Genomic DNA, 25000 nt, shown 5'->3' on the forward strand with positions numbered 1-25000 from the left:
TTTGAATGGTGACCTCTGGACGACCCCCTCGGGGTGAAAGCAGAACTTCCTCCTTTGGGGTCGCGACCCTGGAAAGTTTGGAATATCCTGGAGCAAATGAGCATCAGGAGGTTCTGGTTCAGAGCCGATCAATCGCTCTGATTGATTATCGATCGTCGCTTCTGGACGGTTTGACCTTCGTTTCTTTTTGAAGGTCGTCGTGTTTCTGACTTCCTCCCAGTTCCAGAGGTTCGAGGACTAAAACCTCGTTCCTGTGCTCGCTGTCGCTCACTCGACCTCTGCGCCTGTTTGCTCAAGAACATTCCTCGGTTGCCAAGGAAACAGCTGGTACACACACACACACACACACGTGTTTTCACACATACACAACCAGACATGACCGAACCGGTCGGGACAATTCACGGAAACCTGACCTGAAGCCCGAGAGGAAGAGGAGGAGGTGCAGGTGAAGAAGAAGAAAATAGAAAAGAGTTGAAATTAAATTAAAAAAAAGAAATGAATGTAAAAAATTATATAAAAATATATAAAAATATATATAATATATAAAATATATATATATAAATATATAATTATATAAATGTATAAATATATAAAAAGAATATAAAAAATTGAAAGTGGAGAAATTTTAAAAATAGGATGAAATGGGAAAAAAGAAATGATGAGAAATAAAATGAAGAGACTATGAAGAAACCAAAGCGGGAAAAGGAAATGAAAAATAAAATAACCGACAATAAACAGATGAAAAATTATTTAAAATGGAAATAAAATCGAACGTCTGGATGGAAGAAAACAAAAACAATAAAAGGGAACATTTATAAAAAGAAAACAAATAAATGTGAAAAATGAACAAAACTGATGAAATGAAAAAAGAGGAGATAAAAAAACAAAAACGACTGGAATCCGTTAAAATAAAGAAACTGACTGAAGGAAACGGAGAGAAAGTCGTTCCACATCCGCCGTTCCTTCAACTTATTGATCGGGATGGATTGTAATTGATCGCCGCTGAACAAGCGTTCATCAGAGGCGAGTGAATGAACTCATCAGGGTTTATTCTTCCTCTCCTCCTCATCATCAGGCCCGATTGTCCCGCTGGGCCCCCCCCATATCCTCATTTCCTCCTCGTTTATCTGTCCTCCTCCTCTTCCTCCTCGTCTTCCTCTGCGATGATTAAAACTCTTGTTTTTCCAATCGATTCTCCTCAAGGACCATTGATCTGCTGACACGCCTCCCATTGATCTCTGCCCAGGAAATCGCCGTTTGTCGTTTTTTTTACGTCTGAAGGTTGACGCGTCGCGCTTTTAATTCATCGCACCCCCCACGTAGGGGGCGGGGCTTAGTCATGTGACCATGAAACCCCGCCCCCTAGAACCCGGATCTTCCCATCAAGTCGTCTCGAATCGGTTTCTGATTTCAGGTCAGATCAGATCAGGTGATTGGTGATGTCATCGCGTCAGTTTTTTTCTGTCCAATCACTGATGGGCTGTCTTCTGATGGGAGGGGCTTAAGTGGTGAATCCAGATCACGATCCGGATCGACACCAGAATCCAAATCAATTCTTAATTTAACAATATTTAATTTAATTTAATCTAAATATTCGTTTAAAGAGAACGTCTCCTCCAGGGGGCGCCGGAGAGTCGACGCGGAGGTGATCGATAACAGGAAATAGTTTTAACAATTCAAAATCATTAAATGTGATGTCGACATCAGAAACGTGTCAAATTATATTTATTCAATTTGTGTCTCCAATAAAAATAATTAAAACAAATTAAACAGAAGAAACTTTTAATTAAAAAAAAAAAGGAATCACCTGAAATCGAACCAAAAATGTGAAGAAAAAAAAAGAAAAAGAGAGAAAAGAGAGAGAATGATTGACGGCTCCACAAACAGAGCCTGAAACGCTCCACCGCAAAAAAAGAGACGAATAATTTGAATTTCATAGAAAGTGAGACATAAAGAAAAGTGAATCCGGAGAAGCTCTAATGATTGGCAGCTGTTCTCATGACCCCCACTCACCCACACACACACACACACACACACGCACGCACGCACGCACGCACACACACACACACACACACACACACACACACACACACACACACACACAGTGTGATTTTCAAAGCTTTTAAGTGAACAAAACACTTTTATTCTGAAGTCGTCCAATTATAGATTCACTGTCGACAAAATGAGCAATTTGTCCACTTAAACACACACACACACACACACACACACACACACACACACACACACACACACACACACACACACACACACACACACACACAGGGTTTATTTTTCATTGCCGCTGATGAATTATGGATTTGTCAGGCCGTCCTAATGAGACTCTTATTTTCTCGGGGCCGCTATAGATTTCCTGTTTGTTGGTCATTAAACGCTCCGTTTATCTTCTCGTTGAGACGCTTTCATCTGAACGCCGTTGACCCGACAGGAACTCCTGACGTCTCCACGTCGCTCTGAACGTTCTCTTTGTTCACGCTCGTCCCTCAAGGCGTGCTTTTACTCTGAAGGCGAGGGGCTTCTCGCTGTGCGTGCTTTTATTTTGACAGCTCTTAATCATTTTGTGTTATTTTTTGTTGTTTTGTCTCAACCTGTTTGTTACCAGAATGCTTTTATTATGAAATCTATCACTCCCTTCTGTGAACTGTTGTGCTTTTATTTTGAATTCTCAGTCTCCATCATTTCTGACAAAAATCTGTTTTAATGTTTGAACCCGTGTTTCAATGTTATTCAAAATGTATTGAGCAGTCAATAATTTTATTAAATTAGCATAAATTTGCATTAAATTAGAAATTGTCAATATTTATCTTTTTTTAATGTTGAGTAAAATCAAAATGTTTGTTTGTAGTTAATAAATAATTAATGATTAACTTCCTGTTCGGCTTGAGCTCGAAATGCTTTTATTCTGAAACCTGAAGGCTTTTGCATGCCGTGTCACTTCCTGTCCGTAGGCTCCTCCTTCCTGTTTGTCAACACGTCGGGTCGCTACGTGGGTCAGCGTGCCCAGCTGATGCTCCCCCCACTGAAGGAGAACGACACCCACTGCGTCAGCTTCCTGTTCTACCAGGCGGGGGGGCGGGAGGGGGCCACGCCCGCCGCGCTCAACGTCTACGTCAAAGGTACCGATAACCGATCAATAACCAATAACAATCAATAACAACAACAACAGGAAGTAGACGCTCCCCCCCCGTTTGACTGTCTCCTCCAGAGAACAACAGCCCTCTGGGAGTCGCGGTCTTCAACTCCTCAGGCCCCGCCTACCACACCTGGAAGGGGGTGGAGCTAGCTGTGTCCACCTTCTGGCCCAATCACTATCAGGTAACAGCCATCCCATCATTAAATAATTGTCTGCATCGCCACGGCAACAAGCATGAATTGGAAAGGAGAGGATGAAGAAGGGAGGAAACGACCATATAAGGAAGTAAAAAAAAGAACAAAAGGAAGAAAGATGGAAAAAGAAAGATGAAAGAAACAGGAAACAGGAAGTGAGTGATGGGCGGGGCTACAGGAAGAGGAGGAGAAGAATGGAGGTAAGAGGAGTCAGAGCGGGGAGGAGCGGTGGGCGGAGGGAGGAGCACTTCCTGTTTCTGGGCGCCGACAGGAAGTGCGTTTCCGTGGCGATAAGACGAATGTACACGTGAACACACACACACACACACACACACACACACACACGGGTGACGTCACACACACGTTGATCCTCCTCCTCAGGTGGTGTTCGAGGCGGTCAGCACCGGCCAGCGGGGGGTCCTCGCCATCAAGGACGTGACGCTACAGGGCCACCAATGCAGTAAGTCCAGGGGCCAGGCCCCGCCCCCGCCCCGCCCCCTCCCACAGCTCACTCCTAAGTGGCTAATGAAGTCCGCCGCCTGATTGGATAACGACATTAGAAGTAGAGCTGGAATCAAGGTCAATGTGTGTGTGTGTGTGTGTGTGTGAGTGTGTGTGTGTGTGTGTGTGTGTGTGTGTGTGTGTGTGTGTGTGTGTGTGTGTGTGGTGTGTGTGTGTGTGTGAGACAAGGGAGCTCATTAAAATATAAATTGATTAGCATAGACTTTGATCCATCCGTCTGTTTATCCACCCATCTGAAGACGCACAATTTTGATGTTATTTTGTTTTGTGAAGACACACACATACACACACACACACACACACACACACACACACACACACACACACATTGAGTGTGTGTGTGTCTTAAATCTCCAGTAAACATCCTTGACCCGGAGAGTTTCTTGCTTTCTATCTCGCTGTCCAATAAAGTGATTGAAAAAACACAAACACACACACACACACACACACACACACACACACACACACACACACACACTGCGATCCATTTCCTGATTGGATCGGTGGTTTTCGCTGCCTGGCTCAAGAGTTCACCTGGAAAGGTTTTTCATTTTTCTTAGTGACATCATTGAGGTGATGATGTCATCAATGCATGACCCCTGACCTCTGTGACGTGTGTGTGTGTGTGTGTGTTCAGTGGGCACGCCTCACTTCCTGCACATCAAAGGCGTGGAGGTGAACGCAGGACAGACGGCCACGTTCCACTGCACCGTCAACCGCCGGCCGCAGAGCAACCTGCTGCTCTACCTGCAGGTGTGTGTGTGTGTGTGTGTGTGTGTGTGTGTGTGTGTGTGTGTGTGTGTGTGTGTGTGTGTGTGTGTGTGTGTGTGTGTGTGTGTGTGTGTGTCCGTCTTCTCACACCCGTGTGTTTCCAGGGGATGGGCGGTCGTCAGGCGGTCGTCAGGGAGACCAAGCCGGTGAACTCGCGGCGCTACGTGGCGAGCTTCGACGTGGAGAACACCACCAAAGGCGACTCGGGCCGCTACCGCTGCATCGCCCAATCAGAGCGCGGCGTGGGCGTGTCCTCCTACGCCGACCTGACTGTCAAGCGTGAGTACTGGCTGCTGATTGGCCAATTGTCTGGTTTCATTTCAGTTTGAAAAACGAGATAAAGAAGGAAGGAAACCTGTCTCTCTGTCTCCACCCGTCTCTCTGTCTCCACCCGTCTCTCTGTCTCCACCCGTCTCTCTGTCTCCACCCGTCTCTCTGTCTCCACCCGTCTCTCTGTCTCCACCTGTCTCTCTGTCTCCACCCGTCTCTCTGTCTCCACCCGTCTCTCTGTCTCCACCCGTCTCTCTGTCTCCACCTGTCTCTCTGTCTCCACCCGTCTCTCTGTCTCCACCCGTCTCTCTGTCTCCACCCGTCTCTCTGTCTCCACCCGTCTCTCTGTCTCCACCCGTCTCTCTGTCTCCACCCGTCTCTCTGTCTCCACCCGTCTCTCTGTCTCCACCCGTCTCTCCATCAGATCAAAGCCACACTTTGTCGTATCTTTATTTTAATGACTCCGTCGTCAAACGAGGAACATTTTTATTAAAGCTTCTCACCTCATTACTGACTGTGTGTGTGTGTGTGTGTGTGTGTGTGTGTGTGTGTGTGTGTGTGTGTGTGTGTGTGTGTGTGTCAGGTTAAAGCTGAGCCTCATTAAAAAGTCAGTTTGCTATTTAAAAAGAGAATCAGCTGCGTTTTGTCAAAGAGTGTCTGCGTTTGAGGAGATGAATCACTCCAAAGTAAAAGCGCCCTTCTTCTTCCTGTTCCCAGCCTGTCAGAGCGTTAGCGCGCTAACCCCAGCTGCTAACACACACACACACACACACACACACACACACACGTCTCTTAATGATGACTCATTAAACGAGGTGTGTTGTTGTGTGACAGCCGCTGTCAGGCGACACCGAAGTGTCGCTTTCATCTCCGTCTGGTAAAGGAGGATTCTGGGTATTTTCCTTTCCCATCATGCCAATCTGTTGGAGACGCGGCGAACAGGAGCGAGGATGTTTTTAAAAAAAAATTTTTTTTAGGATCCTAATTATTGCTGAAAGTTTCCATTGATCGGCGTTATTGATTATCAGGTCTTTGGATCGCGTCCCGGCTCGAGGACGACGCCACACCTGTTTATGAGCCGCTGTTGTTTCCGTTGTGATTGGTCAGATTGAAGTCTCCGCCCACTCCTGTCACATATCGATAAGCTCATTGGCTGATAGCGAATTATGCATTCTGGTGTCTTTAAACCACCACAGAAGAAGAAACCCCAACAACTTTGTCCTGAAAGAGTCTCTGATTGGAGGAGAGGAAAGGATGGGGGAGGGGCTGAGAGATGGACCAATGAGTGGAGCCGTAGAATGCAGGACTTTAAATTCTATATTTTCTCGAGAACAAGAATCCAAAACTGTCAAATAGTTTGAAACAAAACTTTATTGGTAACAACCAAAGACTGAAGTTACAGATTTCACTCATGAGGTTTGTTGTTTTCTTATTTATTTATTTCCCCACTTGCTCATTTGTTTGTTTTTTTGTTTATTTGGTCAGTCTCAGTTTAGGGTCCCACAAGCGTAATGTTTTTACATTTGTAATCGTTCATTTTCGGCTGTAATTATTATAATTTTTATTGTAATTGTAGCTCCGCCCTCCTGCTTCTGATGATGTCACACATGTTTATATTTACTAAACTATTTAACTCATTTTAATAAACACAAAAACAATGTTTGATGGCTCAGATCATTAATAATATAATTGTGATGAAGAGGAGGGACGCTGGTGTGTGTGTGTGTGTGTGTGTGTGTGTGTGTGTGTGTGTGTGTGTGTGTGTGTGTGTGTGTGTGTGTGTGTGTGTGTGTGCGATCAATGATCTCACTGCAAACACTCACAGGTGAGGAGGTATTTGTTGGTCACATGACCTGAGACATATCCCACTCTCCCCAGCGCCTAATCCACTGATTGAGGTGTCACACACACACACACACACACACACACACTCACAAACACACACACACACACACACACACACACACACACACACACACACACACACACACACACACACACACACACACACACACAGGTGAGTCTTACTCATCACACATCTTGCACTGCGTGTCATGAAATGGGTCAGGAGGAAGTGGAGCAGCACCACCGGGGATTCTGGGTAATGGAATCCAGGTCTGCTGTGATTTGCCGAAGGTCACGAATATTAATTAACTGTTTAACTCCTTCCTCCCTGGCTCAGAGCCCCCCGTGCCCATCGCGCCCCCCCAGCTGACGGCGGTCGGCGCCACCTACCTGTGGATCCAGCTCAACGCCAACTCCATCAACGGGGACGGGCCGATCATCGAGCGAGAGGTGCGCGTTCTGATTGGCTCTGACGGTTGCCATGGTGTCGGCTGCACGCTAACTTCCTGTCTTGCCCCCCCCCCCCTGCAGGTGGAGTACCGCACCATGTCGGGCATGCTGATCGACACCACGCCCGTCGATAAGCCCACCCACAAGATCGGACACCTGGACCCCGACACCGAGTACGAGATCAGCGTGCTGCTCACCCGGCCCCTGGACGGCGGCACGGGAAACCCCGGACCGCCGCTGCGCGCCAGGACAAAGTGCGCGGGTGAGCTAAACGCCTCCACTTCCTGTCTCAACGACCCTTTAATGGTACGCTAGCTGCTAACGGCTAGCCGCTCTCGCTGAGCCCATTAGGGGGTTAATGGTGGAGTCATTAGCTTAGCGTGACGCGCTAGGCTGTGCTAGCACCGGGCTCATCAGGTGGCTAATGGCTAACAAAGAGGTCATTAAGGCGTCGCTCATTAGCATCTAATGGCTAGGCTTCATGCGTCAGTGTAGCATGCTAGCTGTTTAGCTCATCAATCTGCTGCTGCAGGTGTGTGTGTGTGTGTGTGTGTGCCCTGTGGGTGCAAACAAACAACACACAGCATGTGATTAGCAATTAGCATGCTAATTACCCAGGTGCTGCAGCTTCCTTTCTGTTTATCAGGTGGTTTTATTTCTCACCTCCTGTCAGACGAATGTCAGGGATTATGTTCCCACCTTTGATGGTGAAAAAGGGTCAGGGTTAGAACGGAACACAAACATGAGTTAAAAGAGGCTGAAGTTGGAAATAAAATAGAGTAAAAAATCAAATCATGATTGATTATCAGGAAATGGGTGCCCTGGGGGGGGGGGGCTCCTATGGGGTGACGTTCCGGGGCTTTCCGACGTGTCGTTCCACAGCCGTGTGGAAGAACGACACACGTGTCGGGTTCCAACACGTCCGGCTGCCGACCTGCAGCGACACGCCGGCTCCTGACCCGTCTCATCAACACATTCTGCAGCTGACACACACACACACACACACACACACACACACACACACACACACACACACACACACACACACACACACACACACACACACACACACACACACACACACACACACACACACACACATTCCTGTCTGTCTCTGTGAGCGACACCCCCTCCCACACACACACACACACACACACACACACATAATGCGACACAGCTGGTATTGCCTCCACCAGGGTTTTGATTCTGGTTTGAGAATAGATCTGAATAGAGGTTTGTTTGTTTGTTTGTTTGTTTGTTTGTTTGTTGTTCACTATTAAAATCATAATCATTGGTTATTAGCTCCTACGAGCCGCTCCAGGGTCAAAGGTCAGGACGTTCTGGGTGCTTGTTAATGGGTTCCTGGTGGTTCTTGTGAACGTTCTGCGGAAAATCGAAACAAGCGCTCCTGTCTGATCGTCCTTTGTTGTTACTTCCACCCGTCTGGGACTGTCAGCGGAATAAAACAAACGCTCCTCCGGGATCACCGTCAGGAAACATGAAGAACGAGCGTGTGTGTGAGTGACAGCCTGCAGAGCTCACACACACACACACACACAAACACACACACACACACACACACACACACACACACACACACACACACACACACACACACACACACACACTCAGTGTGATGATGTTTGCTCTGATAACGCTCGTCTGTCTCTTCAACTCACTTTTATTTATTCATTTTACCTCCAATAAATTATAAACTAGGGTTTGTTTGTGTGTGTGTGTGTGTGTGTGTGTGTGTGTGTTTAATAATAAATCAGCGTGTCCATCATACACGCTTTAGGACTTAGCGCCCGGTGAGGACACTGGCGGTGGCGGCCGATGAACAGGAAGTCGCGGCGAGCGGCTTCATCTGTTATTCTGCTCTAACGTCGTGTTTTTTGTTTTTGCCCTGGATTCTGTCTCTCAGGCATCCTGGACCTGCAGCCTTTGGGTCACATGACCTATAGTCATTGTTAGCCTTGTTAGCTTTTCCATGCTATCCGCAGAATGAATGGTTTATTTGGACGGATTTAATTTAATCTGAACATTTGAAACAAATTAAAACAAACATTCATTTAAAGGGGGTGTGTCCTGTCCGAAAGGGGCGTGTCCTTTCGTAAAGAGGGTGTGTCCCGTGGCAGAGGCAATATCGCCGGCGTCTGGATTCCGCACCGTTTCTCCGTCCGTCTGTTAACATCCATTAAAGCGGGGGCGCGTTTGTCGGAGCTTTTAGGAAATATCGTATGAATATTTCACTGGTTCTCGGATTCTCTCTTTCCACCTCGGATTATCACGCTCAGATTATCACGCTCAGATTATCACGCTCAGATTATCACGCTCTGCTCCACCCGGACCTCCCGTTTCACTTGCAGCGCTTCATCTTCTGCTTCTGTACGTCGGAACGCAGACTTGAACAGATAGATGGATAAATAGATTGATAGATGATCAGAGCGGTTCTGATGAAGCGACACCCATCATCCATCTCCGCTCCTCTTCCTCCTCCTCCTCCTCCTCTTCACTCTCTCATATTAAATCTGGTGATCTCCTGGAAATGAAAAATTAAACCTCTCCTCCTCCCTAAAGTCACCTTCAGACATGCCTCCTCCTCCTCCTCCTCCTCTTCCTCCTGGCTGTGATCTATTCTTCTTCTTCCTCCTCGGCAGCGTTTGTTTATTTCCTGTGTTTCCGTCTGTTATCAGCTCCCAGCAGCCCCCGCCCCGCTAATAAACCCCCGCCGGCCTGAAAGGAATCCACAAAAAAACCCCACATCCACTCAGTGTGAGGGAAACCTGCCCCCCATCACCGTTTCCATAGATACCACACCGTGCAAACAGAATGGCCCAGCGACTCGTAATCAATCGGACTATTTCTGATCGATTAGTCGATCGATGGAGGAATGAGATGACGTCAGGAGGACCACAATTATTCTGACTTTCTTTGTTTTCTCAATAGAATAATCATTTCAAACGCTTGTTTATTTATATATTTATATATAAATATAAATATATATATATATATATATGCATATATATATATATGTTTGTATTTATTTATGTATTCATGTATTTATTTATCATGTTTGTTATTAATTTTTGATTTTATTTTCATGTTTCATGATGAAACCAATTCTGGTGCAAAATCCAGATCGAGAAGCGAAGTCGGGATTTTTTCTTCCTTCTTTTTTTTGGCAACACGTTTTTCAATAATTCATTAATTTCTGAAAACTTTTTGTTGTTAACGTTTTGATCGTAAATACATCTTTTAGAGCTTTTCTTTCTCGTGGGTTTTTCCTAAAAACAATTAAAATGCAGCGGTCCGAGATCGGAGCCCTGTGGAACGCCACAAACACCTGTCACTCTCTATCCGACAGATGTAAGAATTACATGAATTTATTTTATCACGGAAAAATAAATGTATATATGTAGAACTTTATTTTAAAAATATTAGTGTGATTATTTAATAAAAATAATGGTTTTAATAATCCACTCACGCGACCAAAAAAATCTGTAGACGAAGAAAATGATCCTGAAACGAATCCAAACCGTGATTTCCTGTTGTTGTGTTGTGATATGTGAGATGAAAAGTTGATCGGAGATAAAGTTATTGATTATCGATCAGCTTGTGGTCAGGGTGAGTCCTTCCTGTTGTCCTGGTTGGTCAGAACGCCACGATGATGTCACAGCGTGTCAGAGCCTGATTGGACGCCGTTAAAAACTGTTGAAGAAGTGGAATGAAAGACAGATGAGAACGTCGATGGGGGGGGTAAACGGGTGAAGCTGGGTGGGGGTGGGGCGGGTGAGGTGGGGGGGAGAAGTGGGGCGCTTATTGAATAAATGGCAAAATCCAAAAAGGTCGAAATTTTCAGCATTTAGTGAGAACAAAAGACCAGGAGCTGTGTGTGTGTGTGTGTGTGTGTGTGTGTGTGTGTGTGTGTGTGTGTGTGTGTGTGTGTGTGTGTGTGTGTGTGTGTGTGTGTGTGTGTGTGTGTGTGTGTGTGTGTCGGCGGGGTGAATGGAAGCCATGTTGGAAATCTGTTTCAATCAGTCAGGGTCGTGTTCACTGGAAAGGTCACAGACAGAGAGGATTCTGGGAATGATTGGTTGAATTCTTTGTGCTTTTATTTTTTTTGGGGGGGGTGTTATGGATGAAGCCCCGCCCCCCTGACAGATGCTTAGCCCCGCCTCCTCATAAAAGCTCATTCTTGAGGTGTTTAGATGCACGTCGACCGACGAGGTCGACGACGACGCTCAGCGGCAGGATGTGTGTGAGACCTTCAGAATAAAAGCATTAGCCGCGGTTGGAGTGAAGCTAATGAGGCGGAAGTCGACCTGTGGTAAATGGAGTGTGAACAACGCGCTGCTGGGGGGGGAAGCTGGATCGCCACGGAGACGTTTCAGCTGCCGCTGAAGCTCCGATCGCGTGTATTGATCTGGCTCTCACCTCATTAATAAAGTTACTACACCTCCCAGAATGCTTTGTGTCATTGCATGCAGGACATGCATGCATTTAAACAGATTCATATTAAATATGCTTTGTTAATTATTTTTGGTCTTTGTTAACATTTTTTGAACTCCAGATCCCATAATCCTTTGAGGGTCTGAATAGGAAGTGCTAGCTTTAGCGCTGTTGTTTGTATTTGCTACAAAAATCCTGATAAACCAGGATGTGGAGGTTGTTCATGTGATGCTAGTGTAACACAGATGCCCCGCCCCCAGCATGCCAGAGCCACGCCCCTTGCCTGTGGCGGTCAGCCGTCTTCGGAGCATTTGATTGGTTAAACAGACCTACAGATAAGTTTAAATGAAACGGCGACACTCCCTCCTCTTCATCTTCATCATCGCCCCAAACAGGAAGTTCCCCTCGTTCACTTCCTGGAGGTTCCTGAGTTCTGGAACATTTTTGGTGGAAAAATACTTGATGACATCATCCATGGGGCGGGGCCTTTCCCCGTTTCGATGTCATGTGATGGAGCCGTGATGATGATGATGATGATGATGCTCAGGCCTCCAACAGTGAGCGGGGGTTGGGGGGTGGTTTATGTGATAGCGCTCACTTTCCCCTCTGGGATTATGGGTAATAGGATCCAGCTCAATCCCCCCCTCCTCCTCCCCTTGACCCCTGACACCTATTGTTGCTGCAGCGATGTCTCTGTGTGTGTGTGTGTGTGTGTGTGTGTGTGTGTGTGTGTGTGTGTGTGTGTGTGTGTGTGTGTGTGTGTGTGTTCCCTGTAGACCGACCATTTAGCTCCACGTCTCTCTTTCATCGCACTGTCGTGGTGGAGAAACTCACGGGTGCCTCTATTGTGTCTCGCTAAAAGCCTGCAGAGAGACGGGGAGCGTGTGTGTGTGTGTGTGTGTGTGTGTGTGTGTGTGTGTGTGTGTGTATGTGTGTGTGTGTGTGTGTGTGTGTGGCTCCATAACAGGAAGTTTCTGTACAGCCACAATCAACCACACACACACACACAGATGAAACACGACAAAGAACAGGAAAGGTATTGTTCATCGGCTGCAGAAAAACACCTGGAAACACACACACACACACACACACACACACACACACACACACACACACACACACACACACACACACACACACACACACACACACACACACACATGCTGAGGTTTTGTCAGGAGAAATTGCTCTTTCATGCTCTCATCTATCATTCTCCCTCAGAGTGGATCGCTGTCTGTCATCTTGAAATACAGCACTTAGATTGGTGTGTGTGTGTGTGTGTGTGTGTGTGTGTGTGTGTGTGTGTGTGTGTGTGTGTGTGCTCCGTCCGAAGCTTCCTTTAATCTCGCTCCGTCGCCCTCCTCTCTCCGTTCAGATGAAACTCTTTCTTTTGTTTTCTCTGCCGTCAACAGGAAGTGAGGTCGTATTACAGTTAACCCCCCCCCGATCCCCCCTTTATTAAACAGGTCACATGATGATGATGATGATGTCACCGCTCCTACAGGTTCAGGTTTATTCTTCATCTTTGTCAGGAAAGTTAATCTTTGGTGCTCTGAATACTGGTGGCGGTGGCCGATGACCCTGCTGGGACCATTTTAGGTTCTCATGTGTCCGCTGCTAATGCTAATGCTAATATGCTGATGACACTCAGTTTAATGTCCCCATGAAGACCTCCCCCAACACGCCCCTCAACTGTAAACTAGGTGGAGCTTAAAAAAAAACCTAGCATCTAGTTAGCATCCGACAGGAAACAGGAACTTTTAGCGTTGGAAATAAATATAATCAATAATCAGGACTAATCGATCAGGTACAGGTGTGTTCATCCTGTGAAGAGATCTTTGGGTTTCTTATCCTTTAAACGGAAACATCTCCGTCTTTATTATTTAGCGGCGCTAACCGCTAACCAGATGGCGCTGATGCACCTGGAGCAGTTTGGGAACAAACAGAACAACAAAACATGTTTTTTTTTACCCAGAAACCCTTCTGTCTGATCAGCCGCCTGGAATGCTAATCATGTCCCGTTTTTTTTTTGTTTTTTTTGCGGTGGCGTTCCAGACCCGATGCACGGCCCGCGGCGCCTGGAGGTGGTGGACATCCAGTCCAAACAGGTGACGGTCCGCTGGGAGCCGTTCGGCTACAACGTGACGCGCTGCCACAGCTACAACCTGACGGTGCAGTACCGCTACCGCCCCGCGGGGGGCGCCGGCCGCGAGCGGATGAAGGAGGAGGTGCGGGAGGAGGTGGTGTACGACACGCTGAGCGCCATGCCGCAGCACGCCGTGCGTAGCCTTCCGCCGTTCACCAACGTCAGCCTGAGGCTGGTCCTCAGCAACCCGGAGGGGCGCAAGGAAAGCGAGGAGCTGCTGGTGCTGACGGACGAGGACGTCCCGGGGGCGGTTCCCGTGGAGTCCATCCTGGGCAGCAGCTACGAGCAGCAGATCAGCCTCAGCTGGAGGGAACCGCTGCAGACCTACGGCCTCATCCGCAAATACGAGGTGGGACAACCTGCGTGTTAGTTTAGGGACTCCGTTACCCACGATGCCCTTTGGCGTTAACGTCGCCCTCCTTTCGCAGATCTCCTACAAAGCCCTGAGCTCCTTCGACACCGAGTTCGACCTGTCCAATCAGAGCGGCAAGGTCTTCAAACTGGCCAATGAGACGAACCACGTCTTCACAGGGCTCTACCCAGGCTCCACCTACTCCTTCACAATAAGAGCATCGACCGTCAAAGGCTTCGGACCGCCGGTCATCACCCAGTTCACCACCAAGATCTCAGGTGGGTTTCACTGCGTGAACCTGGACTGTTTCACTGCGTGGACCTGGACTGTTTCACTGCGTGAACCTGGACTGTTTCACTGCGTGAACCTGGACTGTTTCACTGCGTGAACCTGGACTGTTTCACTGCGTGAACCTGGACTGTTTCACTGCGTGAACCTGGACTGTTTCACTGCGTGAACCTGGACTGTTTCACCGTGTGAACCTGGACTGTTTCACTGCGTGAACCTGGACTGTTTCACTGTGTGAACCTGGACTGTTTCACCGTGTGAACCTGGACTGTTTCACTGCGTGAACCTGGACTGTTTCACTGCGTGAACCTGAACTGTTTCACTGCGTGAACCTGAACTGTTTCACTGCGTGAACCTGAACTGTTTCACTGCGTGAACCTGGACTGTTTCACAGCGTGAACCTGGACTGTTTCACTGCGTGAACCTGGACTGTTTCACTGTGTGAACCTGGACTGTTTCACTGCGTGAACCTGAACTGTTTCACTGCGTGAACCTGGACTGTTTCACTGCGTGAACCTGGACTGTTGATATATTAGTACCTTCATGCTTAAACATTCTAGTTAGCATTCTAATTATTATGCTAGTTTTTGGTGGACTGGGGGCTGTCCAATAGCGAGCCTCTGTTTGTTTGGGGGCGGGACAAAGACTCTAACAGCGTCTATCCTTCCAGCTCCTCTGATGCCGGCGTACGACCAGGAGTCCCCCCTCAACCAGACCGACTCCACCGTCACCGTCCTGCTGAGACCGGCCCAGAGCCGCGGAGCTCCAGTCAGGTACCACACACACACACACACACACACACACACACACACACACACACACACACGTGTTCAAATATTCAGCAGCATCAATCTTCTCCTTCATGAAGTTTTCATGAGTCAAACGTTAAACATTAAAACGCGACATGAAGCACTTTGAAGGAGAACCTGCAGCTCAGACAAACTGTCGCGTCTGCATCCGACGCTCCATCCGACGCTCCTTCAGCCGATTCCGACTCGAACGCCCCAAACGTGACAGATTTGTTAAACTGGGATTGGTCCACGCTTGTCGCCGTGACGACAAAACTTCTCCTTTGTCTAAAGTCCGATATTTACAAATGTTAACAAACTTTTTTTACGACCGGCTGCACCAGGAGGCGGTCTCCACGGTAACAGTCGTCATGTCAACAGATGTCTGCTCTCCATCGTCGGGGCGTAACGAGGGATTTGGTTAATTAATGATCAGCAGGCGGGGCTAATCAGAGCCTGCTGCTAACACTGAGGATTAGCAGGGGATTAGCCGCTAATGTGTCAATCACGCACCCTGAGAGCTTCCTCCCCTCCGCCGGCGCCGACAGGAAGACGCTGCGCTTCGTCTCTATTTATTAATTAACAGTTTATCTCCTTCACAAACAATAAGCAAGATGTTGAGCGACAATAAAAGCGCGTGAGAGCGTCTCCAGTCGGAGGAAGAGCTTTTATGTCTGCTATCAAACCCGCGACAGAACGATTTCGTCTCGTACGAAACATCAAACCCGACCATTTCTGGCTCGGCTCACGCGTTTGATGACGAAACGCAATTTTGAGAGACACATGCTGTCGGTTAAAATGCGTAATTATGCGTCTGCGTCGGGCGACATTAACGCGCCACGCGACTGTTTTTCCGTATTTAACGTCGTCGCTCCTCCAGGACGCCATCAGCAGGAGAATTAGCGAAAGGTTAGCGCCGTCCTCTCAGGACGTTAGATCCACATCACGACGACTCGGCACAGGATTGAACGTAAAGAACCGGGTTACTGGGAGAACTGGTGCGGCGCGCGGGTGTCCAAAATCCAGAAAACAATCCAGAACAGGAGGCGAAACCAGCTCAGAAATGAGCGATGGTGTTGTAGTGTGCATTCCAGGCCAGTAGTGGGCGACGTAGCCCACGTACAGTATGTCTGGTGGTTGTTGTTCTGGTTGTTTCCATGCATAACGTAGCAGGAAGTGTGTGTGAGGCTTCGTCAGAGGCTTTCAGGAGGCTTTAAGCGACGCGCGGCTGACGTTTCCTGGTTTTCGGTTGGACTGTAAACGCACCGCGTCGCTGGAGCGCCGGGTTGGACGTCTGAGACGGATGCAGGAAACAGGAGGGATGAGTCGGTCGCTTCTGTTTCTGTCCACCAACCCCCTCCTGCACAGGTAGAACGTGTACACCATCGGTTGCCATGGTGACCCAGCCAATTAAAAGTGAGCTCCGTCCTTCTTCCTACCTGACGTTGAAACCTCAGCAAGTCTGATTCATTCCCTCCCTGGGGGGGCGGGGGGGGGGTCATCAGCAGCTCCTCCTCTTCTGGTCGGGGCTTCAGGTCACCACCGTGCTACAGTAAAGGTCCCAAAGGGGTCCAGTAGCGGTCCAGTGGGGGTCCCAGTAGTAGTCCCAGTAAGGATCCCAGTAGGGGTCCACTAGGGGTCCCACTAAGGGTTGCAGTAAGGGTCCAGTGGGGGTCTAGTAAGGGTCCCAGTAAGGGTCCAGTGGGGGTCTAGTAAGGGTCCCAGTAAAGGTCCAGTGGGGGTCTAGTAAGGGTCCCAGTAAAGGTCCAGTGGGGGTCTAGTAAGGGTCCTAGTAAGGGTCCCAGTAGGGGTCCAGTAGGGGTCCAGTAGGGGTCCAGTAGGGGTCCCAGTAGGGCTCCAGTAGGGGTCCCGCTAAGGGTTGCAGTAAGGGTCCAGTGGGGGTCTAGTTAGGGTCCCAGTAGGGGTCCAGTAGGGGTCCCAGCAGGGGTCCAGTGGAGGTCCAGTGGGGGTCCCAGTAAGGGTCCCAGCAGGGGTCCAGTAGGGGTCCTATTAAGGGTCCCAGTAGGGGTCCAGTAGGGGTCCCTGTAAGGGTCCCAGTAGGGGTCCCATTAAGGGTCCCAATAGGGCTCCAGTAGGGGTCCCATTAAGGGTCCCAATAGGGGTCCCAGTAGGGGTCCAGTAGGGGTCCCAGTAAGGGTCCCACTAAGGGTCCCAGTAGGAGTTGAAGCCCCGCCCCTCCTTCAACACGCCCTATCACGTCAGCGTAATGCTCGTCCTAACCTCCACCTGACCTCCAACTGACCCCCACTTGACCCCCTGACCCTCGCCCCCCTTCCCCCTCTTTGATGTAGAAACCGACAGTCACCGTGGAAACACACGCGTGTACAGTCGTCCAGCACGCGTGTGAGGAGGAGGACGAGTCCTTTCATGTGTGATTTATGAGTGTGTGTGTGTGTGTGTGTGTGTGTGTGTGTGTGTGTGTGTGTGTGTGTGTGTGTGTGTGACATGCGGTGTGTTAATTGACATGATGGTCGATGTGAAGCTGCTCAGAGAAACATTTTATGTTTGTGTTTATATTTATCTTTGCTTTTGTCTCCTCTGACACCCGAGTGTGTGTCGGCCCGCGGGCACACACACACACACACACACACACACACACACACACACACACACACACACACACACACACACACACACACACACACACACACACTCACACACACAGGACAAAAGGTGTTGCCGCGGGCGACCTGCAGCTGTAATCAGATTCTGTCACAGACACAGAACAAGCGCTGCGACGTGAGCGTGAAGAAATGTGATTGGAGACGGTTTGTCGAAGACATAGGGAGGAAGAGGAGCGATGAAGAGAGGGAGACGGATGTGAGGAGGAGGAGGAGGAGGAGGAGGAGGAGGAGGAGGGACGAAGAAAGCGATGGAATCTCGTTTCTGTCCGTTTCAGTCGGGGGATTAAACCAAAGCGACGCCGCAGCGGCTTCGTCTTCCTGTCCGGCAGGAAACGTGACAATACTGCTGTGTGTGTGTGTGTGTGTGTGTGTGTGTGTGTGTGTGTGTGTGTGTGTGTGTGTGTGTGTGTGTGTGTGTGTGTGTGTGTGTGTGTGTGTGTGTGTGTGTGTGTGTGGTGATATATGACTTCTGTCCTGGATCTGTTTCCTGTGAAAAACACAACTATTGTTTCCAGCGTCCCTCAGGACACAAACACTGCTGGAAAGTTGCTGTGTTGCATTCAGGTGCTGCGCGGAATTTCCACCGTCCACATCTGCGTCTACCTTAACCGTTTGTTAGTTCATAAATGAGAACGGTGAGGCAGATATCATTGTGTGAAACGCTGAAACAACTCCAGATGATGAAGAGGGGGATCGATCCGGATCTCGATCCAGAACTTGAACGGTTCTCGTCGTCTTTTTCGTCCAACCGTTCACAAACGCCTCTCAGCTGGTTTTTGTTTTCCATCTACATGTCCTTTTCCCCACAAATAGGATTTAATACCTGCAAAAAGGGACGACATCAATTATCAGTTTAATGTCAGGCTGTTGTAAAGTTACGGCCGCCGCGTACAGAGTTAATAAAAATGAGGAGCGTGTGATGGAGTGGGGGGGGGCAGCGCTGACCTTTCTCTGGAGCTGAATAATGAAGCGACAGATGGGTGGGAAGTGGAGGAGAGCCGTTCTGTCGGGTCGCGTGTGAACGCAAACCCAATAAATAATCTCCACGCGTGTTCCAGCAGCTCTGCAGCGGGAAAAAAAAAAAAAACATCGCACAAAAAAACTACATTTCCCATCATGCAACTGCATATAGTTGGAGTTCTTTAGCTGTGATAACTGTTAGCTAACAAGCTAACCAACTCATACGTACTTGTTCGTTTGGTGCGGAGGAAATGCTAACTATTTAGCTACCTGGCTAACGAATGAAATTTTAGTTTTTGATTGTTAATCCCCTTAGCTAATTCGCTAAGATTAGCTAACTGGTTGAAAAGTAATTTTAGCTACAAGGTAATCCTCAATTTACAAACACAAGTGGTTCGTAAATCGAATTGTTTATAAGTCGTTACTTAATAATTTTCAATCTTTAATCGCCATTTGGTTTTTGATTGATGACATTGTTAGCTAATTAAATTAAATTTAAAAAATCAAATAAATAAATTAAAAAAATTAAAATTAGCTAGTTAAAAAGTCATTCAGGTTAACCCCCAACCAGCAAACTGATTTTATAATAATATTAATGAGTAGAGAACATTGTTTATTAGCTCGTTAATCTTTGTGGCATTGAAGGTGGCGGCGGCGGCTGATGGGTCTGCGGGTTCGGATAAAATGTTGAAGTTGGAGCGCTAAATAAACCTGGAATTGTGACTTTTTAAAATATATTTATTATTATTGCTCACTTTGATTAAATATTGATCGTATTTGCTTGTTAATTTAAAATTCTAGAGAAAATCTCAAAATTTTAATTTTTTAAAATTTGAATATTGACAACAATTGAATTTTCTTCGGTCTTTACTTGATGCGATGTCACTGTGATGTCATGTGACCATGCTAACGTGTGACGGTGCTGTGTTCAGTAAATACCAGGTGGTGGTGGAGGAGGAGCGCCCCCGCCGGCAGCGGAGGGGTACTGCAGAGATCCTGCGCTGCTACCCGGTTCCCATCCACTTCCAGAACGCCACGCTGCTTGACTCCCAGTACTACTTCAGCGCCGAGCTGCCGATGAGCGAGCTGAGGTCGCCGATGCCCTTTTGCATCGGTGGGTCCACACACACACACACACAGCTACCTGGCTAGCCGGTTAGCAGTCGTAGCTAAAGTGGTTTACCTGGTGTGTGCAGGTGATAACCGGACCTACAACGGCTACTGGAACGCCCCGCTGCTGCCTCACAAGAGCTACGGCATCTACTACCAGGCTGTTAGCACGGCTAACGGGGTGAGTCGACATGGAACACACACACACACACACACACACACACACACACACACACACACACACACACACACACACACACCTGACCATGCGACTGCAGCTCTATCATCATCAGAATAGATGAGGAAAGACCCAGTCAACTTATTAAAGTTATATATTACTGTTACCAGTTATAATATTATATAATGTAATGTAATAATATAAAATAATAATGTAAAATAATATATAATAAATATTAAAAACAGTTCTATTTTAAATTGTAAACATGCAGACATTAAAATATTTCTACATATTAAAAGAATAAATATTACTTTATCATTCTTTTGGGGTTCCTCCCCAGTTCAAACACATGTTAGCAGCTAGTAGCAGTTAGCCGCTATTAGCATTTAGCAGCAAGGAGCAGTTAACAGCTTGTAGCAGTTAGCAGCTAGTAGAAGTTAGCAGCTAACTCCAAAGCAGAGGACAATGAACTGTAGATATCTTCACATAGAAGGTTTACAGATTGGTCCTGTGTTGAGCTGACTCCGCCTCTAGCCCACCTCCGACTCCGCCTCTAGCTCACCTCTGACTCCGCCTCTAGCTCACCTCTGACTCCGCCTCTAGCCCACCTCCAACTCCGCCTCGAGCCCATCTCTGACTTCGCCTCTAGCTCACCTGTGACTCCGCCTCTGGTTCTCCTCCTGTGAGGGCGTGGGGTTGTCGTCATGGCGATGGGGCGGAGCTTAAAGCTGAGGCTGATGGGATGCCTCCTCTCTTGGTTCCACAGTCCTCCTTCAGTTTCCTTCACTCTTTTTGTTTCGTCTGTCATAAAAACCAGACAAGTGAAACAGACACACACACACACACACACACACACACACACACACACACACACACACACACACACACACACACACACACACACACACACACACACACACATATTTTAATGGGTAGAGATAGTTCCAGTACTCTGACCAGTATCACTAATGGAGAGCTGTGTGTGTGTGTGTGTTTGTGTGTGTGTGTGTGTGTGTGTGTGTGTGTGTGTGTGTGTGTGTGTGTGTATGTAAAAGAAGATAATTGTTCACCATTACACAGATCGTATTGTGTGTGTGTTAATTATTGACGCTGGGAGGTTTAATTGGTGTGTGTGTTGAATAATGCAACAACAGTAGTGCTTTTTACTGTAGCCACGCCGCAGAGCCACACCACTGGTGTGTGTGTGTGTGTGTAGGTGTGTGTGTGTGTGTGTGAGGATGAATATTCATGAGCTCTTGTGGTTAATTTGTCGTCTGTTTGTTAAAACCAGAAAGACACAAGATGTTCTCTCTCGTCTTTCACCAAAACCTGTCTCACTGTGTGTGTGTGTGTGTGTGTGTGTGTGTGTGTGTGTGTGTGTGTGTGAGTGCGTGCGTGCGTGCGTGCGTGCGTGCGTGCGTGTGTGTATGTGTGTGTGTGTGTGTGTGTCTGTCTGCACTGCTTGTTAAATGCCAGCACAGGCACTGATCCACAGCCATTTTCCTTCTGTCCGCTCTGTTTACGACGAGTGTGTGTGTGTGTGTGTGTGTGTGTGTGTGTGTGTGTGTGTGTGTGTGTGTGTGTGTGTGTGTGTGTGTGTGTGTGTGTGTGTGTGTGTGTGTGTGTGTTTATGGAGCTAATATGTGGGCATTTGTGTTGACAGGAAACTAATTTGCTTCTCTCTCCAACAGGAGACAAAGATCGACTGTGTGCGAGTGGCGACTAAAGGTAAGAAAAAGTGTATTTTAGTTTGAAAGGTATTCACTCTAATCCAGATTAGATTATTTTAATTTGTTTTCCGTATTCCCTTCATTAAATCAGCCTTTGTATACATGAAACATCACCAAACTGAATCCCTGGATCACATCAAACGTCCTCAGATCGATTCATGGAACTCCGGTCCTGCAGGTGGCGCTAATTAATAAATTTAATCAATTAAATTAATTGCTAACTAGCAAAGTAGTTTTAATTTCTTCAGATTGTTTAATTTTTTTCTTTCTCCTGTCGACTTGACTTCAAAATATTCAAAAAATTCTGTCTTCCCTGTTTGTTAGCATCCCCGTTAGCCACCACCGAGGTAGCATCTAAATTCCACAAACAAAAAAACAAACACAGCTTTATCATAACATTAGAATAAGAACACCAATAACAAAAAGTAACAATAGAACACTCTGGTTTTCGCTATTGTTGAGGTGATTTTATCATTAGCTTCTTTTCCCGCTCTTTTCTAGCATTAGCAGACGCTTGTCGGTTCTTTTGGTCCCTCTGGATGTGTTGATTTAAATCATCTGACTTCTATTTCTCGGAGGCGTCGGCGTAAATATAAATATCTCTAAAGGTCACGTTTCTCTCTATGAATTTTTCTTTTTTCTTTTTTGAAAGTTTTCTATCGTCTGTCTTCATTTTTTTAATAAAGTATTTTGGGGTTTTTTTAAATTTCAATCTTGTAAAGTCAAGAAATGCATTTATTAATAATCAAATCAAATTAAATTTATTTATACAGCGCATTTCATGCTTCGTATTTTTACTGTTAGCGGTTAGCGCCATTAGCTGGTTGCACCTGTTTTCTGGTCTCTGTTGAACTCTGCTGACTCCTTGACTGGTTTAACCGCTAATTAGCTGATAGCTAGCCAGGAAGCGGCCAGTCCTGTCTGTCTAATGAGACACAGATGGCCTTTAGCTGCCGGAGCGCTAGGCTAATGGTTAGCACGTTGATTCCATCCAGAAGTGTAATGGCACACAGATGGCGGACACCTGTCCTTCACGCCGTCTGTCCGTCCTCTAATTGTAGGGGGCGGTGGACCTTGGTGGTGGGGGGGGGCACACCATGCAAATAAACCAGACAATGAATGCTACGCTACGCTAACGCTAGGCTAACACAATTCCACTGGCTGGCAGTCTATGGGTGTCCAGAGAGCTGTTTAGGGCTGCAGCTAAACAAGCCAAAAACACTGTTAGCTCCCCCGATGAACATCCAGGATTATCACACACACACACACACACACACACACACACACACACACACACACACACACACACACACACACACACACACACACACACACACACACACACACACACACACACACACAGTAATTGACTGTTCTGGCTTTAATCAGCTTTTATTGGAGCACAGTTCTGGTGGCTAACGACACCAGATGCTGATTGGCTGCGGCGGTCCCCCGGCGCCTGTCAGTCATGCAACGGTAGCCAACCAGATCTCCCAGGGGGTGCCACCCCCCCCCACCTCACCCTCCTCCCCCATGATGCCTTGCAGCGCTAACAGTGAGCGTAGCTGATGTGAATGTAAAGGAGCGCCGGACGTCTGGAGAATGTAAACGGGACAAACAAAACACACAAATTCCACTTCAAATGAACACACTCAAAGTCCCAGAATGCATTTCACCTCACGTAGACCTCTGTAGCAGGAGCCGAGAGGAGAAAATACACAAACAAATCAACAACACGCAAAACTGTGATGCACACTGTACAGCTACTTCAAAGTCCACCTCACACACACACACACACACACACACACACACACACACACACACACACACACACACACACACACACACACACACACACACACTAAATCAGTCATAAAAAACTTCTTGTACTACATTAGCTTAGCATTTGCTAGCGTCTGCATCAACACTGAACCGTTTAGCAGCTGAAGCGCCGTGTTTGTAGTCCATTGAGCATTAGCACTGAAGCTAACTGTTAACCCTTTCCTTCTCCTCCTATTGATGACTAATTACTGATGATCGATCAATGACCGGGCTGATTAACAAGCTTCTCTTTCAGGTGTGTTTCTGGAACGTTTCTCCGCTATCCTTTAGGATCCAGACGTGTTGAGTTGGTCATGTGACATTAGCGAGTCACTGGTTGGATGCTAACGTTTCCGTTTAACCCTTTGGTTTCAGCAGTAATGACGTCTGAACAGACGCTGCATGTGACTAATGACCCGCTACAGCCTGTCTTTCTCTCTGCCTGACTGTCTGTCTCTTTTTCTTCCTCTACCTGTCTCACTCTCTACCTGTCTCTCTCTCTGCCTGTCTCTCTCTCTGCCTGTGTCTCTCTCTGCCTGTCTCTCTCTCTGCCTGTCTCTCTCTCTACCTGTCTCTCTCTCTGCCTGTCTCTCTCTCTGCCTGTCTCTCTCTCTGCCTGTCTCTCTCTCTGCCTGTCTCTCTCTGCATGCCTTCCTGGATGAGCAGCTGCTATAATAGCCACCCAGCTCACCACGCCGTACATTCGCATTGTGCCAGCGGCCGGCGACAAGCAGCTGACAGGTCAGATAAAACACAAACAAACACAAATATACACAAACAAACAAACAAACAAAGTCATCGTCTACTTCATCTATGTGGGAAAAATCCCTGCTGTGAACAGAACACAAACGTGAACATTGATGTAGTTTCTGTTGAAAAGACTCTCAAAGGCCTCTGTTGTTTATTTTACTGTGATCAATAAACCGTTAATTCACGTTAAATCAATAATCAGTTGGGATTAATTCTGATTAACTGCTCTTTAAGTTCAAACAAATCATTATTTACAATTACTCAACTAATTACTTATAAGTTTATCGTAGTTTTACTCTGATGATGTCATAAATAGCAGGAGCATCAGCTGACTGACCTACAATACAGAGGAAGTACTAGTCAGCACTAGTCAGTAGTATCAGTCAGTAGTACTAGTCAGGAGTATAGTCAGTAGTGTAATCCGTGGTATAGTCAGGAGTATAGTCAGTAGTATTAGTCGGCAGTATATTCAGTAGTACAGTCAATAACATAGTCAGTATTAATAGTCAGTAGTAGAGTCAGTAGTAGGGTCAGTAGTATAGTCTAGTGTAGTCAGTAGTATAGTCATTACTATACT

The 25000-nt window shown here is 47.2% G+C and overlaps 1 protein-coding gene across 7 annotated transcripts in view; it reads left to right on the forward strand.

Moving 5' to 3' along the window:
• LOC137614019 (receptor-type tyrosine-protein phosphatase mu-like) overlaps window positions 1-25000 on the forward strand; it is an 82534-nt gene that overhangs the window by 22574 nt on the left and 34960 nt on the right. For 4 of the 7 annotated variants that reach the window (XM_068343426.1, XM_068343427.1, XM_068343428.1 and 1 more), the window contains exons 3-16: window positions 2967-3134; window positions 3224-3333; window positions 3727-3805; window positions 4505-4620; window positions 4743-4917; window positions 7091-7203; window positions 7285-7465; window positions 13711-14150; window positions 14230-14431; window positions 15112-15214; window positions 19767-19948; window positions 20031-20125; window positions 21814-21850; window positions 24340-24414. In XM_068343426.1, coding sequence (XP_068199527.1) covers window positions 2967-3134; window positions 3224-3333; window positions 3727-3805; window positions 4505-4620; window positions 4743-4917; window positions 7091-7203; window positions 7285-7465; window positions 13711-14150; window positions 14230-14431; window positions 15112-15214; window positions 19767-19948; window positions 20031-20125; window positions 21814-21850; window positions 24340-24414 — 2076 coding nt within the window. The remainder of the gene's footprint in view (window positions 1-2966; window positions 3135-3223; window positions 3334-3726; window positions 3806-4504; window positions 4621-4742; window positions 4918-7090; window positions 7204-7284; window positions 7466-13710; window positions 14151-14229; window positions 14432-15111; window positions 15215-19766; window positions 19949-20030; window positions 20126-21813; window positions 21851-24339; window positions 24415-25000) is intronic. The other 3 variants (XM_068343430.1, XM_068343431.1, XM_068343433.1) reach the window with 1 other exon arrangement.

Source organism: Antennarius striatus, chromosome 20 (assembly GCF_040054535.1).
Source record: "Antennarius striatus isolate MH-2024 chromosome 20, ASM4005453v1, whole genome shotgun sequence".
Taxonomy (NCBI): domain Eukaryota; kingdom Metazoa; phylum Chordata; class Actinopteri; order Lophiiformes; family Antennariidae; genus Antennarius; species Antennarius striatus.